This window comes from Eublepharis macularius, chromosome 4, assembly GCF_028583425.1.
Source record: "Eublepharis macularius isolate TG4126 chromosome 4, MPM_Emac_v1.0, whole genome shotgun sequence".
In the NCBI taxonomy this organism is placed as follows: domain Eukaryota; kingdom Metazoa; phylum Chordata; class Lepidosauria; order Squamata; family Eublepharidae; genus Eublepharis; species Eublepharis macularius.
In genome coordinates, this window is record NC_072793.1 from 175,231,401 (window position 1) to 175,250,825 (window position 19,425).

General features: G+C 42.8%; 1 protein-coding gene across 1 annotated transcript; it reads right to left on the reverse strand.

The window, feature by feature from the left end:
* Positions 1-3,832: 3,832 nt before the first annotated feature.
* On the reverse strand, positions 3,833-17,910 carry LOC129327892 (vomeronasal type-2 receptor 26-like). Its single transcript, XM_054976639.1, has 8 exons — positions 17,687-17,910; positions 16,090-16,281; positions 15,035-15,326; positions 11,645-11,839; positions 11,219-11,329; positions 8,996-9,223; positions 5,852-5,978; positions 3,833-4,743 (listed from the first exon to the last, which is right to left on the reverse strand). Exons 1-8 carry the CDS (start codon positions 17,908-17,910, stop codon positions 3,833-3,835), a joined length of 2,280 nt encoding a protein of 759 aa, XP_054832614.1.
* Positions 17,911-19,425: the final 1,515 nt, after the last annotated feature.

A 19,425-nucleotide genomic window follows, 5' to 3' on the forward strand; every position in this document is an offset into this window, starting at 1 on the left:
GGAAAGCTTTGGTGAGAATGACATATGAAATGAAAGTAACAACTTTTCAAACACCCATTCCCAGCCTCCCCCCTTAGTTCTGTCTGTGAAGGCATGGGAAGATGAGGACGTCAAGGTCGTCGGCCGAAACGGGCTGATAAGAACTCTTCTCTCCCATGGATATATGCAGCCTGGGCACCACCTGGGCCTAGAGGGAGAAAGCTAAACAACTATGGATTATAGCAAGTTAATATGGCGTAACTCTGGCTAGAAAACTGACAATCAAACTGACATTCTGACACCCACACAGCTGGGTGTTTGGGTGCTGCAAGCCCCTGAGAAATTTTTGAAATTTGACCAATTACAGGGACATTTTGAGGCCCTATGAAATGGGTATTAGAGCATATTCTAAGGTAAATATTAAGTACTTTATCCAATTGGCTTATGATTCTGTCACTAAAATAGCCTTATTTTAATAACAAACTCTGTCAATTTTGTTGAAAAATTCACTCATTAAAAAAGAGAAGTTACTTCAGGGTCCCTCCAGGATTTGGGGCCCTGAAGCTTAAGCTTCATTAATTTCATAGTAGATCTCCCCTGCCCAGTTGGGTGAAACAATGTGAATTTCAAAAGTGATGTCATCGCGCTGCCTGCAGGAGTGCTGACTTGGGCCTCAAACATGAACCCAAAGGGCAGGAGCATTCCCACAGACAGTGCGATGATGTCCTTCCCAGAAGTTTTTCCAAGTGGTGAGTACCGGGTCCTTCCCCTGGAAGTGACATCATTGCATCAGCACCAGGAATATGCGTGCACAAAGAGCTTCAGAATGGTGGGTGCCTGGTCCCTTCTTCCAGTGGGTGGGTAAAAGGACGTGGCAGTCCTAAGCCAACCATTCCACAAGGAGTCTGCCTAAACCCAAGGATGTGCCTGCAAGGTCCACCATTGCAAAAGCCTCATCTACCTCTCAGTCACCATTAGAGGTGGGTACAAACCTAAATACGACCCCAAAAAACCCACAAATGAGGCAAGTTTGGGGTTCGCGAACCAGGGTTTGTGAAAGCTGCTTTCCACGGAACTTCCACAAACTGTGCTGGTTCGTTGGGTCGTATTTACAGGGACCCTTTTAAGAGCCCTGCCAAAGCAGGTCCCTTTAAACTATCAGCTGGCGGGCAGCAGAGGGGATTCCCCCCACCATCACCTGCCAGCTGATAGTTTAAAGGGACCTGCTGCAGCAGGGCCCTTTAAACTGCCCAAACCCCAGCCCCCCTACCCCCCCAGCCCCAGCCCCAGCCCCACACTTGCCTTATCCTGCAGTGCAGCATCCTTCCTCTCCTCCAAGGATGGGCAGAAAGGCCGTTTTTGGCCTCTTCCACCACCCTGGGGGCCTGCAGGATGACGGAAGGGGCTGAAAATGGTCTTTCTGCTCTTCCTGCTACGGCAGCCATTTGAGGGGCAGGGAAGCCGAAAACGGGGTAGGAGGGCTGGGGTTTGGGAAGTTTAAAGGGCCCGGCCACTGGCAGGTCCCTTTAACTATCAGCTGGCAGGCGGCAGGGGGAGATCCTCCCCTGCCGCCTGCCAGCTGATAGTTTAAAGGGACCTGCCACTTGCAAGGCAGGAAAGGGCCCTTTAAACTGTTAAATGCCCCTTTCCCTGCCGCTGTTAAGGCCAGAAAGGGGCATTTAAACCCCACGAACCATGAACTGGTTTGTAACTGGTCCAGTTCTGTGGTTCGTGGTTTGTGAAACCCACAAACCACGATCCTCCTGGTTCGTTGTTTTTTATTCTGTGCCCATGTCTAGCCACCATACCAGCAACTCTCTTTCATCCACCAACCTCCCACCCTCAGCAAAAAGGGGAGCCAGTTAAAGGGAGCCATCTTCCCCCATCTCTCCTTTACTACCACTGTTGCTGCCTCAGAAGGACTTTTGCAGCTCCCTGGATCTGCACCCTACCATGATTCTCACAGCCCCCTCCCCTCATGCATGCCATTTATATGAAATTTTATGTTTTTAAAAATTTCTATGAAGCCCCAATACAGATTGAGCGTGTGGTGAGGTGTCGAATAAAAGTGGCAAGTTTTAAAAACCTGCACTCTCATATAAAATGGTGTTGTTGAGTGAAGCAAGGAGACGTGCACCTCAGGGTCAAACTACACAAGACAAAATACACTTGAATTACACTCGAACTACAAAATACACTCGAATTACCTGTGTATTTTGTCTCGTGTGGTGAGACCCTCAGATGTGCTGCTGTCATGCCATGACTGGTTCTTTAAAACCTTCTAACAAACGTAGTCTTTTCAGTTTGTTTTAGGCCAGTCTTTAAAGAATTGGTCCAGTCTCTGATGCAATGCTTTTGGTTTGGTTGTATAAGAAGGGATGTCATTGGCTGAGGACCAACTGATGATCAACAGGAAGAGGCCCCAATCACCGGGAGTTTGCCTGCCGTTGGCAGATACCTAGGAACCCTAGTTGCCCACCCAGGTAGCCTCAGATAGAGCAGCACTGGAAGCAGGGCCTCTGAAAATGATTGCAGCAGTTGGGTAGGCCATATGGGAGCAGGTGACTGATGGAGAAATTTCTTTTATCCAGCCAGGGGTTCTTAGGAAAGTGTCCAAATGAAGAGGCAGAACAACATTGGAAATGCCTCTTTATTAGCAATGATGCATCATCTGTCAGCACTTAAACGAACAGGATCAAGTTTAGAAAAATGGCTGCAACATTCCTCCAGACACACCAAAATATATAGCTGCTCTTCCTCATCTTCCAATCATTTATAAACAACATCAATTCAATTCAATTCAATTCAATTCAATTCAATTCAATTCAATTCAATTCAATTCAATTCAATTCAAATACCTTTAATGGCATACAAAGATCTAAGACAGCAAACAGGTCACTATAAAATTACATAAAATATCAGAAGTCAATATATTTATACAAATCTTGTATGATTATAAACAACATAATACAGTAGCATTCCTTATCCAATTGAGCAACAAATAACTTTACTAGTCTTAGTTATTAGCATAAACATATCTTGTTTATCACACATACCTATACTAATTTTTCCTTAGCTAGTTTTTATTGTATATTTTATTGTTTTATGTGTGATGGTTTATTGCATTTTTATTATTGTAATCCACATAGAGAACCATGTGGACTATTAAATAGGGTATAAATATTTTAAATAAAGAGAACTAAGAAGTGTCAACAGAGAGCTGTAGCTTGTTTGTAAAACATCTCACTGATAAAGGTAGCTGCCTCTAGTCTAATTTGGATACCACCTTGGATGCTGTGTAAGTGCAAGAAGTTCGCAGAGAAACATCTAATCACTTTCACTTGTATTAGTCCTGTTGTAGCATAGTGGGTAAGTGGTTGGATTGTGAATTAGCACTCTGCCAGTTTGAATCCTACCACTGCATGAGTTTAATAGGTGGCCTTGGGTAAGCCACTCCTCTCAACACCAGCTGAATCGTGGGGATAATAATAATGACTTTATTCACTGCTGAGTGGGGCACTAATCTGTCTGGAAAACCAGGATAGAAAAACAGTTATTATTATTCAGTTACTACAACCCAGAGATGAGGTCAAATTGTTTGGAGCCATAGTCTACCATCAATTAGCTTGGTCGGGTTGAGTTTTTCTAAAATGATCAGCTTGACATTTTTAAAGTGTACCTGCACATAAGGACTGAAGAGAAGATTGATGATAGATAGCAGGGTTATTTTAATTGTCCTTGAAATGAATTGTTGGCTCAGGCCAGATGTTAGGCATTCTACCTAAGTTATGTTTGCACGTACATCAAGATATAGCAAGGAGCGCCCCCCCCCCCACACATGCACACTTTAAATTCAATGTAAGTGGTTCACTTTTCTCATTAAATGGTCCTTGGTATTAAGATTAGGCCTCATGATAATGATGTAGCATTTTGGAAGGAAGATGCAGCCCAGCAAGCCAGCACTGGAGGCCAAGATGGAGAAGACCTGCACGGCCACCATGTATTTCCCCTTTGTGCTCAGGTACGTGGGCACAAAGGACACCCAAACACTGCAAAACACCAGCATGCTGAAGGTGATGAGCTTGGCTTCGTTGAAGGCCCCGGGCAGCTTCCTGGCCAGGAAAGCCACCATGAAAGAGATGGCAGCCAGGAAGCCCATGTAGCCCAGGGCACCATAAAACATGGTGACAGACCCTTCGTTGCATTGTAGGACAATATGTGCAGGCTGGGAGTGCATGTCAGACTCTGGGAAGGGGGGAGAGATTCCCAGCCAGAGGGCACAGAAGACAACTTGGACAGCGGAACAAGAAATGACAATGGAGTTTGCCAGAGTCTTCCCCAGCCATTTCCTCATCCTGTTCCCAGGCTTAGTGGCCATGAAGGCCACCACCACAGTGATCGTTTTGGCCAACACAGAAGAGACGGCAACCGAGAAGATGATGCTGAAGGTGGTTTGTCGGAGAAGGCAGGTCACCTTCCTTGGCTGGCCAATGAAGAGAAAGCAGGAGAGAAAGGAAAGCAGGAGGGAGGCCAGAAGAATGTAGGTGAGGTCCCGGTTGTTGGCTTTGACTACAGGAGTGTCCAGGAATTTAATGAAGAGTCCTAAAACTAAACCAGTGATTAGGGACAAGAGGAGAGGAAAGACAGCTAGGCTGATCCCCAAAGGTTCTTCATAAGACAGGAAGGTTATGGCCTTTGGGACACATTGAGTACGGTCCTTGTTTGGATACTGGTCTTCTGGGCATTTGTCACAATGCTCTGCATCTGCAAAGAACAGGAGTGACCTCAGTATTAGGAATATCTGCCAGACATCTACAATAATCTCTGTACTAAAATATTCAATAAAGGATATTTTTGCCTATGATACCATATGTCCAACAAATACTGTACCTCTCAATACTATTTGTTGTGGGATCTCCGGCTGGCCTCTGTGAGATAGTGAGGAAATCTATTGACCTTTGGTCAGATTCAGAACAGCGCCTCTTATGCTCTTATCAGAGAGGTCATGTCCTAACTATATGCAGATGGAAATAGGGCCTGGGGGCACAGTTCCTCTTTATACCACCAACAAAGATGACAACACAGCCCTCCTTTCTGAGAACTAAGGAAGAGATTCTCCTCTTCATGTAAAGTCCTTCCTGAAGGACGACAAAGTTTTAATTCTACATGGAGTTGATCATGTTCCTAAAATTTAAGAAATATGTTCAGTGGGCATTTTACTTTCAGCATCCCACAGAAAATATTGGGGGGCAGCACCACCACAACCACTGCTAACAGAACCTGCATCAACATTCTGGATCTGGCCCCTAGAGAATCATCCCTTGTGTCTGCCCCTAGTAGAGCTCCTAGAAGCTGTGACTGACCCAAGGTCACGCAGCTGGTTTCAAGTTGAGGAGTGGGGAATCAAACTCGGTTCTTCGGATTAGAGTCCTGCAGCTCTTAACCACTACACGAAACTCGCTCTGCTGGACTGACCCATACCATTAGTCTCTTTATCTTTGCACTGTCTAACAGGCAGAAGCCCTTAAATACACCCATTTGACTGTCAAGAGCTGAATCATATGCTTCTTCCAGACACACAGAGGAGCCAACAGGAACAACAGTTGTCAGATTAACGAGATACTTCATGTCTTTTCAATAACTATTTGTTGCAAATATATAGGCAGAACAACTTTCCATACTGGGTTCCTTTCCAGTGTGGTTTGTGTTTCTTTCTTCATACCATTTTAAGAGGACTTCTGATGCTACCTTGGGCCTAGTAGAGGTTCACGTTTCACAACACTAGTTGTGGTGTCAGTGAAAGGTGGAAAAAATGGTTACATCTTGCCTTTCTTTTTTGTCACCCAAAGATCATTTATTTGGTGGCACCCACCTTCCTGTGTGGAGATTGTCCCTTCTGGGCACTGAATACAGTCATAGCAGCAAGATACATTTCCTTCCTGAGCTTTCTTGGCATATCCAGGCTGACAGCTTTCAGAGCACCTGGAACGGGGCACGGGCTGACCAGAAAGGCAAGCAACGGCAGTGAAGAAACAACAGGTTAGTATTTTTATTGCTGCAAATGTACCATACTTGGAAAAGGTTCGACGGGACTTCTAGTCTGTGGCCTGCTTTGAGCACTGTTGACTTCAGGCCTTGTTTCGAGGACTAGAGGAAGAACGCCATTAATAAAAGTCTGATTTCTGCTACTTCCCTATTACAGGGAAGTTGACAAAGGAAGGCTCAGAGGCCAGAAGACACAAATGGGGGGAATGGGTAGTTCTGGAAAGGATAGGGAAACCATTGAAGGATTTATTGACTTGGGTGTAGGACACACATGTGTGATTGACAGATGTCTGAGAGGTCCCAGACGCCAGGCCTCTCAGAGTAGTGTGAAGACATCAGTCTGTGTGCTTCGAAAGGTATAACTCTGCTAAAGATTGCACTACAAATGCCAGTCTGCTTCCCCTCTCCCCCCAATAACTACAAGAGGCAGAAATGTAAGGACTTTTGGGACACATCTCACTTCTGCTCCCCCACTATTTCCTCCTTCACTTCCGTGAAAGCCCCCATAGCCTCTCCCTTTTCCTGCTTCCTTCTCTCCTTCCTACCCACCAACTCATGTTTCCTCCCATCTTCAGCTATATTTAGTATTTATTTACTTCATTTATACCCCACTTTTTCCCACAATAGAGAACCAAAACATCTCAAATCATTCTCCTGTCCTCAATTTTATCCTCATAACAACCTTGTGAGCTAAGTTAGGCTGAGAGCGTGTGACTGGTCCAAGATCACCCAGTGAGTATTAAGGCAGAGGTGGGATTCAGTTCTGGGTCTCCCAGATCCTAGTCTGAAACTCTTAACTACTACATCCCAGTGATTTTAGTAGGGTGGCTACTGTTGAAGAGCAGCAAGCAGCTGGGCCTGGGTGAGTTATGGAAGTTGCATACTAGCAAGTCATCCATTGGGACTGGCCCCAATCAGTTCTCCCTAAATGGCCATTACAACCCTGTAAACTCTGACATTCCTCCTTATTTTAAATATAAAAACCAAGGATTGAAGGAGGCCAATACCATTGTGGTTGCCTAGCAATGGCCACTAAGGGCATTCATTTCTTAAAGCTACAGATGCTCCTTTTATTATGGGGGTGGGGTCGGGATTGTGTACATGTATTTTAGATTTTTTTTCAATCCTAGATCTTTTGTTAGGTTTTTAGAATGCTCAGTCTTATCTGTCCATGACCCCAGTCTCTGGATTTAAATATGCACAGATCTGGCAGTGTTAAGAATTAGATATATTGTTTGATGATTCATATCTACACAGTACGACCATTTACCACTTACAGTTTTCCTTCCATAATCAAAATGAGCTTGGGTATAAAACAACCCCCAGATAAACTAATGATTTTTTTTCATTTGGGGGTGCTTTTTCAATCCTGTTCTTATGACATAATGGAGTACAAAAACACACCATAAAAGTTTAACAGAAAACACAGATCAAAGAAAGCATTTTAAGTGCTCTGAAGAGATGTAGCCCTTCTGCTAGTTTAATTATTCTTGCTGATTGCATGGAGAATGTTTACCTCCCTTTGTGGAGATATGTTCTTCGTGTAGAAAAATAGGGGGAAATAAAAACAACCCATCAATATTATTACTTTTTAAGGTTGTTTTACATATTTTAAAAACTGTTTACCTAACATCTTATATTTCAACTTAATTCAACATAGTTTTTGTTTCAAACTCGAAAAAGGTGTAGCTTTATAAGATTGCTGTATTGGGATGAGTGATTCAATATGCCAAAGGAGAGGAGGTTGATTTAGTCAAAAGAAATGTTCTGCCTCTCAAGAAAATCACTCTCAGTGATTAGGCGTTCAGAGAATCAATGACTTATCCAACCACAAATAGTTCATTTTGCATGAATGTTTCAACCTCAAGTTGAATTGCAGGTTGGCTTGGAGGTATGAGTATGCAGTCCAGTGTGTATATAAAGTACAACATGTGTAACTATTTTTGTTGTTGTTGTTGTTTATTTATAATTTGCCTTTCTCAGTGAGATCCAAGGCGGATTACATACTGCAAGTGAATACAATATGATCAATAGTTAGGACATTCAATGAAAGATACAATAGGGTATGTTAGCTGCTAATGTGAAAAGTAGCAGAAAGCCGAACATATGGATGAAACCTTTTGAATTAAATTGTAAGCAATTAACATGAACTTTTTAGCAATATAGAACTACCAAGTATTAATGTATCTACAACAGCAGACAGTATCCAATAGCCTAGTCAATAGTCCATGTCCCTTACCATTGTTGTTGTCCTGAAGGGCAGTATATAAATTGAATGTTGTTGTTGTTGATGATGATTCATAAGGTATTCTTCCCAAGGCTGAAGACTGTAGGTTAGCCAGAACAGTGACAAAAAAGCACGTTTGAAGATGTATTGTCGAAGGCTTTCACGGCCGGAGAACGATGGTTGTTGTGGGTTTTCCAGGCTGTATTGCCGTGGTCTTGGCATTGTAGTTCCTGATGTTTTGCCAGCAGCTGTGGCTGGCATCTTCAGAGGTGTAGCACCAAAAGACAGAGATCTAGCACCAAAAGACAGTGACTGTGACACTGAGAGATCTCTGTCTTTTGGTGCTACACCTCTGAAGATGCCAGCCACAGCTGCTGGAGAAACATCAGGAACTACAATGGCAAGACCACGGCAATACAGCCTGGAAAACCCACAACAACCACGTTTGAAGAGTTACCCAAAAACCTAAAACCAACTTCTCTGGCCTACTGTGTCCTAAATAATGATTTAAAGTTAAAATTTGCAACTCTGATATTCTTGCTATTATTGCAATCATATCCCCTGTTTTATAATTTTGTCAATTGTGAGTAAGAATCAGGATTTACTTTGAGTCCTGTTATAGTGAGAGTTGGAGTATAAAATAAATTCATTCATTCATTTTGGTTTCCACATCTAAAATCCAACAGACTATTAAATCTTAACTAATGTTTAATGGAATAAAAGGAAAGCAAAAGATTTCCTCACCTGGTTTAAACTCTTGGAGAACAGAACGGCCTCCTGGTCGATGGTGAACTTTATGTCTGGGGATGCTTGCTTTTCTATACTCCCCACTTTCACTCCAACAACAGACTTATTGGGGAATTTCTTCCATATCATGATATCAAAATCCACTGTGACATCCCCATTTTCATCCAAATAAGCTTCACCCATGGAAGTGTTGTAAAGATAAATGTTCCTTAGGAAAGTGTGGAGCTGGAATGGGAGAGAAAAGTCGGGCCCTTGGAAGCTAAGAACCAAGGCTCTAACTCAACTTTGATTGTTTGGATCTCTAATCTTTTTATTATTTATTTATTTAAAAATGTATATGCCACATTTCTGTCCAAACATGGTCCCCAAGGCAGCCAAAGATGACCACAGTGCATGGGTAAGTTAATGTACAGCTTATAACCTGTGACACATCTTCTGGATTCACAATAGTACTGAATTTTTGTCCATCCATCCATCCATCCATCCATCCATCCATCCATCCATCCATCCATCCATCCATCCATCCATCCATCCATCCATCCATCCATCCATCCATCCATCCATCCATCCATCCATCCATCCATCCATCCATCCATTATTGCTCAATTGAGCCAATAAATCTTGTTTATAATCCTCCTTTCTTATTGAGAATTAAAGTGGATTACAGAGTGTAAGTCAAAATGAGCAACACCAGGGATATTCAATAAAAAATGCAAAAGGGTATGAAATTCAAAATTTGCAGAAATTTGAAAACAAGGAGAGATCTGATATAGACTGAAACAATACAAAAAGAAAGTAGAAGCATTTAATATGGACACATTAAACTATCCAGAAACTACTCAGTAGGATCACACAGCAGCAGACTGTGCTCAGTAATACAGTTTACAGTCCCTGCCCCTTTACCAAAGCTTTTGTCTGAGCCATTTCCTACAGCACAGCGTATTACCTGAGTAAAAAAGCCCACCTGAATAATTTATAGTTTGTGGGGAGCAAAGAGAATGAGAGCTTTCCTGACCCTTTCAGAAAGGCCAATCCATAAGGAGAGGCCACCAAAGAATGTGCATTTATGGGCAGCTGTTGACTTAGGACCTTTACAAGTTGGTATCTGCAGAAGGCCTTGTTCAGATGAGCGAAGCTGCCATGGTGGCACATAGGGAAAGAGGTTGTCCTGCAGATATGAGGGGCTAAGGTCATGGAGGGCTTTATATGTGAAAACCAAAACTTTCAATTGAGCCTGATAGCTGATGGATAGCCAACCGAGTGACTGCAGAATGGGAGTAATATGCATACTCTGCCTAGCTCCTAATAATAATCAAGCTGCAGCCTTCTGCACCAGCTGGAATCTCCAAGCTGACTTTGAGAGAAGACCTCAGCAGAGTACATCACAGCAGTCTAGACTAGATTTTACTGTCGTATGAATCCAGGTAGCCAGGTCGGCCATGTCAAGGTAAGAGGCCATCTTCTAGGCTGATCTCTAGGAGAAAGTCTTTTCTGCATTTGTGGCTGAAGCAGCCTGGGACCAAGTGGGCAACTTGATCCTTTGGGTACAAGTACATGCATTGACTGCTGGCATGCCCTCACTCCACTCAGAGAAAATAACATTCTCTCCTGAGGTCCCCAGGCTGTCTCAGCCACCAAACACAGCACAGGGGAGAAGGCCAGAATTCCTTTTTCTCCTATGCTGCGCTCATGCAGTTTGTAACTCTAGTTAGGCTCTAACCCATTTAAAGCACCTGATGAATATTGAAAATCTGCATACCTAAAAAAACCAGTTTTTTGAGGGGCGGGGGGAACGGCATGGTATAGCCCAATCTCATATCTTGGAAAATAAGCAAAGGTCAGTACTTCAATGGGAGACCACCGAGGAAGACTGGAGTTAGTACACATAGGAAGCTAAGGGCAAACCACCTCTGATCATCTCATGCCTTGAACACCCCTTGGAAGGGGTCACCATGAGTCAATTATGACTTGACAGCACATTATTTATTATTATTCATTAAGCTATTTCAGACGAAGAAGGAATACCTGCCATGGCTGTACCCTTTGGGGGTCTATTCTGTTGCTAGTTAATGTCTGTTTGGATCCCAATGAGTACACAGCGTGTAAAGCCCACGCCACAGTGAAGATGGCATTAAAAGAGTTGTAGATATCTAGAGACAGGATAGCTTCCATCATATCCTGGGAAATGGTCTCCAGATTTTCTCTTTCTCTGCATCTTACTTGACCTTTCACAGAAATTGAAGATTTAGAATAGAAACAATTGAATGCCTTTTCCCCAAACCGCATGATATCAAATGTCATACTAATGTCCACATTTATCCTTTTGCTTCGCTGCTTGGAAAAAGAAAAAAATGTGTGCATGGGATGAAAATGTGACACTGTATAACGCATGTAGAGGGTGAGGTCCCATAAGGCTGTTGTGATCCAGACTTTTCCCACAGGGGGCTTGATTTGATGTTCAGCTGCTCTGTGTATACCGGACGGTATAACTGAAAACAATGCTGGCTCCCCAAAATAAACAAATACATGGACTGTTCTCCAAAAGTAGACTGCAGCAGAGGAGAAGAATGCATTTGCTATATCTGCTTCACGGTCTGTTGCTCTGATGCTCAGTGAAAAGGCAACACAAACGCCACTCTTGCTGACCAGTGCGGGGAAGATTTTCATGAATTGTCCTCCAATATCTGTATCCGGTGCAACAAGACCGATCCACGTCCACTGGAAGTACAGGAGCAGTTTGACAATCCCCAGGTATTGTTGTTCCTCTTTTGGAACTATCCGGTAGAGAAAAGGGAACTGAGCTGGATCATGAAGAATGTGGGAAACAAACCCGTAACTGACCTAGGAAGGAATGGAAGAGATTGGAGCAAAATCCCGATTCCTTGTAATGGAAAGAAGGCTGTGAAATGTGAGGATGATTTGTCGTGTTGTCGGAAAGGGGAATGAGTGCATCTGTGCTTGACTTACATTTTGCACACCCTGCAGGGCCCACATGAATTTGGGCAAGGGTGCCCAGTATCACAAATGAAGCCTTCACCAAAACATAGATTAGCCGTGTTAGTCTGTAGTAGCAAAATAGTAGAGTCCAGTAGCACCTTTAAGACTAACCAACTTTACTGTAGCATAAGCTTTCGAGAACCACACTTCATAGTTTTGAGAACCACCTTACATCTGATGAAGAGAACTGTGGTTATGCTTAGAGATGGGCATGAACAGCAATACGAACTTAAAAAAGCCACAAACATCCCAATCTGCTGTTCACGAACAAGCTGTTCATGAGGCCCCATTCTAAACGAACAGGTGGTCGTTGGAAGCCTTGTTCACTGCTGTTTGTTGCCGTTTGTCAAGGCAGACAGTCTGGCACCTGCAATCAATTCCCTTGGCAACTCAGGCAGGGATTGTCTGAACTCTGTCTGAACTCCTGCTGTTGCCCTGGAAACCCCAATCTAAGCCCAATTTAGCTTGATAAGCAGATCCTTCCAAATGTGGACTGGAGCTCCAAATTTGTTACAAGAGGAAAAGACCAGGGGGACAGGGGCTCCCAGCTCTGGGTTTCAGGGAGAGAGAGCTGCTTTTAGAGAGACAGGGAGAGTGCATTGGAGCTTGAATTTTCTTTGGGTGTGGTGGGATAGGGATCTACCCCTTCAGGTTCCGGGGCTGCTGCCAGGCTCTGGGGCCAAGCTATTATTTATTATTGGTACTTTTCCTGCTGCCTGCTCAGGTAGGGTTTCTGTGAGTGGTGCAGTAGGGATCTTGAGGGCTGGAGGAGAGCCTGCTGGCCACAATGAACATATTTGTGAAGAGGATCATGTCCATCAATGTTCATTGTTTGTCGTTCATGGATGGCAACGAACAACGAACACCGTGTTTGGTTTTGTTTTTTTTCTGTTTGTGCCCATGTCTAGTTATGCTACAGTAAAGTTGGTTAGTCTTAAAGGTGCTACTGGACCCTTTACTATTTCACCAAAACAACGTCCCAAGTCAATTTGTTTATTTGCATAATATTTATGGGTCATGTTTCTGTACCCAAGTACACTCATGGCCACTCAGAAAACACCACTCTTAAAAGATGCTCTCAGGATAAACGTGGTTTCAATTCTAAAATATGTAATCCATCAGAAAAAAGCCTGAGATAACGTAATTTCTTCTTCAAGGCCTTACTGGATATATGTTTTTTTCCCTTGTAGGATACTACCAGGCCCTGGACCTGATTCAAGATACTGGTCTTTCTCTTTCTTGTCCCAGTATCTTAGGGCCAAGCTACACATGACAAATGACACTTGAACAGCAAGTGTATTTCTCCCTGTTCACTTGCCCTCCACTAAATCCACTTGCCGTTCAAGTGTCATTCGTCATGTGTAGCTTGGCCCTCAGTCTCTGGGATTGCAATCAAGTAATGGCCAGTAGCCCTATAGCTGTCTAGTACCTCATGATGTTCCACAAAGAAAAAAAGCAATGTACAGGACCACCACCCCCACACACACACTTAATTTCCCCCCTATGCCCCATGGTATCATATGACCTTCAAACTCCCGGGATAAAGATGCTAAACTCTCCAATTCAAGGATATTTGCTGCTCTGAGTCCCCCCTCTTCCCCACAAACATGAATGTGTACAAGTGCTATGTCCTCAAAGCATGGATGAATGTGGCACTAACTCAGGGTGACCTGTGGTTCCTCCTGGATTCTGGAATGCTCTGAAGATTTTAGGATCCCAAACAACAGCTCCGTTGTGGCTAGGGCAGTAGGTTGGAATGAGGAGGTATTGATATGGCTGCCCCACACCAACCTCTCCTGCCCTTGAGGCACCCTGGTTTACTGTGGAGCTGGTTGACCTGAAAAGGGCAGAGAGATGCCTGAGGTAGCAGTGGCAGAAAGCTGGAACTGAATCTGAAGAGCTCACTGGAGCTCTGTTTCTCTGTTCCTATGGCATCAGCAAGTTTGCTGCCAGCTCAGTTTTTTAAGGTATGTTGGCACTTTTGGACTCCCAAGTCTGAGCTTTTATATTTCCAGGAAGTGACGATCAGTGGCGACATCTCTGCAAAGTTTTCTTCTCTTTGAATGACGTGCTCAATTATCACCCAGTCTCTAATTTGCTCTTTCTGTGGAAGATGATGCAGAGAGTGGCCACAGAAGGACTCTTGGTGTTCCTGCTCAACTGCTCTACCCTAGACTTGTGCATGGGAGTTTCTTTCATTTCATTTCTTTCATTTTTAGTATCCATTTCCAAAGAGACTGTTTTGTGATTGGGTTGTTTTGTATGGTTTTGTTTCATTATTGTTTCATTTGTTATTGCTTCATTTTTGTAATTCTATGTCGTTATTATTTCCTATTGGTTTCAATGGAAGTGTGCCCCTTCTTTCTTAGGTCTCTGCCTTCCTGGTTTTCTATTTGAACTGGACAAAACTCAGGGGGTGGGGGCTGCAGTACTTCACTGGGTCAGCTACATTGCCAAGTATCATACAGTTAGAATAAAAGGTTTCCCACTTCTGAAGTAATGATTGAAATATGCCCATGTTAAAATCTATGGGGGAACTTTTGCGGGGCAGGTGAAATGAAATATGCTGTCAGAGGTGTGTCAAAGTGTTGCAAGTGGAGTTTGCACTGCCTCTTAGCCATGAAGAGCCAAAGAGATTGATAGGACAGGACTTGTGTGTCCTTCCTTCATGAGAGATCATCCAATTATTGCTCAAATAGTGGCAGACATTTATAATTTTTAATTCTCTAGTGAAAAGTGGTTTTACTATTTTTCAAATAGATCTGATGGACTATAAGTCACAAAGTCGCAAAGGGACACTTCTGCAAGGAAGAGGAAGCAAAATTTCTCATACCTCTCTGAAAGACTAAGGTCTGTTTCCAGAATTTCAATGTGATGCTTGGAGCCATTGCAGCAGAAGCTCAGAATTTAAGGAGTCCAAGAGCACGAGAACCCAGTAAGAACTTGTCTAAGGGATTAAAGGCTCAGGGGCTTGTTGCAAAAAACCCAAAACAAAACCCTAAAAAACCTAGTGTAATCCCTCCACTCTCTACTTCATACCAGTGGGATTTTGTAGATGCCCAGTAGACTGGAAACCTGGATAGGGATTTCAGATTCAGACCCTTCAAGAACAGCCAGCAGGTTCTTCTGACCTCCACAGTGGTAGTTTGGAATATTCTCCTTCCTCATGAAGAGCAGGTCTAACGCTCCATCGTAAGTCAGCCTTGCGCTGAAATAGTTGTCATAGATGTCGTAGCCCAAAGTGACATTGGGCAAGATCCTGGGATTCTGATTGATCTCCTGAATGGCAAGTAGGAAGGTCAAGATGATGGTGTATTTTAAGTATGAAGTTCTACCAAAAGAAAGAATACATTTTCATCTTCTGTTCATTGAGAACATTACATCAGAGGAATGGTGGATAAAAGTGCTGGAGTTTGTGTCAATGGCAAAACTTACTTCATTGATCAGGGAAAAGACATTCGTTACATTTTTGACTGAATGGAAACCATTTATAGACTTTTTACATGAAAAGGATAAAAAGGACTTGATGACATCTGGATTTCTGGATTAAGAATCATGAACAATAGAAAAAAAGAGACCTCTTATGTTTAACTTAGAATAAGTGAGAATAAAAATAATCTATATTTGTGGCAGAGAAAATCGGAAACCAATCTGTAGTTTAGTTTAAGATTTTTTTCCTTTTTTTCCCTTTTTTCTCTTGTTTATGTATTGTTAGAGTGTCTTCTTTTTAGAATTTTTAAAATCTTCTGTTTGTTGTCTATAGCTTTTATGTTATTGTTTATGGTTTAAAATAAAGAAAAAATCCACTCCAAGAACATTACATCAAAAGCTGGCTTCTTTCCCAGGAAATAAAAATGTCTGGGTTTTATTCTTAGATCTGTACTTATTGTATGTCCTTGTCAGAGTTGAGGGAAAGAGCTTTATACAAAACCATTCCAGGGGAGATGCACACTCCAGTGTTGGAAAGTGAATTCACAACTTCCAAAGACCTAACTCAAATTCAATCAGTGTTCAAAGGACCATGAAAAAGAAGCAATGTTCTTGCAAAGGGACAGAGAGCTTTGATGCTCTTGACCTTCCCTCTCCTCACTCACATTGCAAAGGCTCTGCTGGCTTCTACTGGGGGACAGGATTTTGTGGTTTCCCTGTTGCTGGTACAGCTGCAGATAAAGCTCAATAGCATCCGAAGTTCCACATGGATGGTTTTGTTGTAGTTTCCCTGCTCCAGAAGCAGCACCAACAGAGAATCAAAGAAGGCCAGCAGAGGATTTGCAATTTTTAAAAAACTGCAATAGAATATTTTTATATCAACATGCTGAAAAAAACCCAAGATATTATCATCTTAGGTAGTTCAGAGGAACCTCTGCAGGCTGAAGAAAATGAACTGACTGTTGCATGCAAGATGTTGCGTTGCTGCTCACACAGCCACCTAATATTCTCTAAAACAGATTGAGGACATTTCTCATGGACAGAAGTGATGGGGAAGAGCTAGAGCCAATGAAACTCAAACAAGTGGAGACACAATAAATCACCACCAGAAATTACTTACACTGCCTATTGTAGATCCTGGAAGATTAAAATGTTTTCCCACTGGCTTTGGAGTGTGGTGATTTTTAATGACAGTTTTATGTCCAGCAGGATTTGACTCAAGTAGAACCTTAGGAACCAACAAGATTTTCAGGGGATAAGCTTTTGAGAATCCGAGCACCCTTCTTCAGACAAGATTTATGTCCACTTATTCTTTTTGCATAGGGACTGACCTGTTTGCCTCCTATTGGAGGGCTAGCCTTTTCTTGCCTGTAGACAGCCTCCAGCTTTAAACAGCTTCTCACCCACAGTAATGCACTTCCTAACATGAACATGGGCTCTGCGACCAGGGCTTGCAATAAACCAAGGTGCCGACTCTGTCCTCATATTTATTCTAAGAACACAATCACTGGACTGAACAACATTGGCCATACCATCAAAGGCTTATTCAGTTTTGCATCTTCCAACATGATCTATGCCATCAAGCATCAGCAACGCCCTTCCATTTTCTACATTGTACAGTCATGTCTGTCCTTGAGCAAAAAATAAATGGACGTTAAGCTGACATTAAAAATGACAACACTCAAGAAACTTTGAGGGAACATACCATTGTTACCTTAGATGGGAAGTCCTCAAACTTCAAGAGGAGATTTCAGTACATGATTGAGGAACTTGAGTCCACCCACAAATTTGGAACATGGATCCCATGCTTGGGGCTGAATAGGGACGTAGAATTCTTACCTTATCACAAAAGCTGGTTTTCCATATTTCCAACCCCTAAGCATTTCTCTCCTGCTCTAATTAAAATGCTAGTTCCATTTTGCATTGAATCCTGACTCCATTCTTTGCAACATCCTTTTGTCTATCTATCTGTCATTCATTTTCTATCACCTTCCTTCCTTCCTGTTGAAGTTCTGCTAGGAAAACCTAAACGAATGGTAATGTTTAAGAGGTCAAAAGGAATCTCAGCAAGCTAGAGATCTTGTGACATGGCCTTCTGCATGCAAGGTGGGGTCTTGCTGCTCATACAGCGTGGGCATATTCTCCAAAATAAAAAATATGGACAAGATAAATAGAATGATCTACCAAGAAAAGGAGGAATGAGACACTTTGAAACCAGATTCAAGCAGAGTTAGATTCAATTTACCAGCACAAATTACTTACCTCTTGATTTTGGTAAGGGGAGGCTCTGTAAAGTTGAGTGACTGCAGATAAGCAGTCTTCAGAGCTATGATCCCACCAAGGAGGAGTTCTCCTGGTCTGTAAAAATTCCATGGTTCATTTTCATCCTTGATCAAATTCAGTGGGCATTTTGCTTTCAGCATCCCACAGAAAATATTGGGGGGCAGCAGCAGCACCAACACAGCTAACAGAACCTGCATCAGCATTCTGGATCTGGCCCCTAGAGAATCCTCCGTTGTGCCTACCCCTCAACGACAGACCCTGCTAGTTAGGAGAAGCCAAGCTCTTCCTTCCAACATCAAAACAGCGAAGACTCCAGCATTAGAGCTGAGGCTTCAGATCTAAAAGGGGGGATATTCAAGCAAACAATGGCACTTTCCACTCCTGCCCAAAATTCCCACCCAGATCCTCATTATCACAGGAGGCATTTATTCACCAGAGGAGGTGACTATTTTTTTCTTGATTCTAATGATGGCATCATTGTTTTTCAAGCTTCTCTTTGATGAAATCCCTTGATGAGAAGGAGAAACCATGATGATGTTCATAATTATAAGGGGAAGAATTGTTTATGCAACCTACTCCAACTTTCTGCCATTCTCTGCTCAGTATGAGAAAAATATGTTTGGGTTTGAGAATCCCATCAGTTCAACTCCAAATTCTCTACTGCAGCCCCCACCTGATGAGATCAGGAACAAGAAGGCTCCTGCACCTGTAGTTTTCAACAAACTGGACAATTCTAAGGCTATCATACTTTGGTCATATCATGAGAAGACAAGATTGTCTGGAAAAGTCAATAGTGCTAGGAAAAGTGGAAGGCAATAGGAAAAGAGGAAGACCTAAAATGAGATGGCTTGATTCAATAAAAGAAGCCACGTCCTCCAGTTTGCAGGATCTGCACAAGTCTGTTAATGATAGGACTTTTTGAAGGTCTTTCCTTCATAGGGCTGCTGTAAGTTGGAGGTGACTTGACGGAACATAACACACATGCTAAACTGAATTATTCAACAGGGCTATAGGGCTGTGCCATAACAAAATGGTTTGGAAAGATGCTTTTCAAAGAGACGCAGACTTTGGTCTACTATACTGTGTAGAGTATGAGTCTAGTAGCACTTATAAGATGATCAAAATTTGTGCTAGGGTATGAGCTTTTGTGAGTTACAGCTCACTTCTTCACCATGAAAGCTCATACCCTACCACAAATTTTATTAGTCTTATAGGTGCTACTGGACTCTTGCTCTTTTCTACTGCTACAGACAGACTCATATGACTACCCATCTTGATCTGAGTAGACTATGTATTGTCTGTTGATGTGACTATGTAATTTCTGCCTCATTTAATAGGTAATATTAATAGAGATGTTAGGCCTTCTTCTATAATTTATGCTTGTTAAGCCCTCACTGAGTGCGAGGAATCCTCCACTATTAGCAGGCACTTCCCACTGGTGCTCAACTGCCAGCAAGACTGGGAATGGTAAGGAGGGGGGGACATCACCAGAGTCCTGAATCACTGACATGACTTCTTGTGCACCCAGAAGACACATTAGCATGTCTCCAGGGGATTCTGGGGATGTTCTGGCATTTGGGTAAAAATCTATGGTTAAACCATAGAGTTATGCCCTAATACAGAGAGTCCCTTGTATCCCTGGCAAAGCACTGAGATTAATGTCAGTGCATCACCAGCGACGTAATGATGTTGCTGGTGAGCCCCCTCCTACCTGGTAT

Excerpts from the sequence above, each read along its gene's own strand:
- LOC129327892 (XM_054976639.1), bottom strand. The coding sequence starts at position 17,910 with ATGCTGATGCAGGTTCTGTTAGCTGTGTTGGTGCTGCTGCTGCCCCCC. Across the intron at positions 15,327-16,089 it reads GCCAGCAGAGCCTTTGCAAT|AACTTCATACTTAAAATACA; the intron begins GTGAGTGAGGAG and ends TTCTTTTGGTAG. Across the intron at positions 11,840-15,034 it reads GCATCTACAAAATCCCACTG|GTCAGTTACGGGTTTGTTTC; the intron begins GTATGAAGTAGA and ends ATTCCTTCCTAG.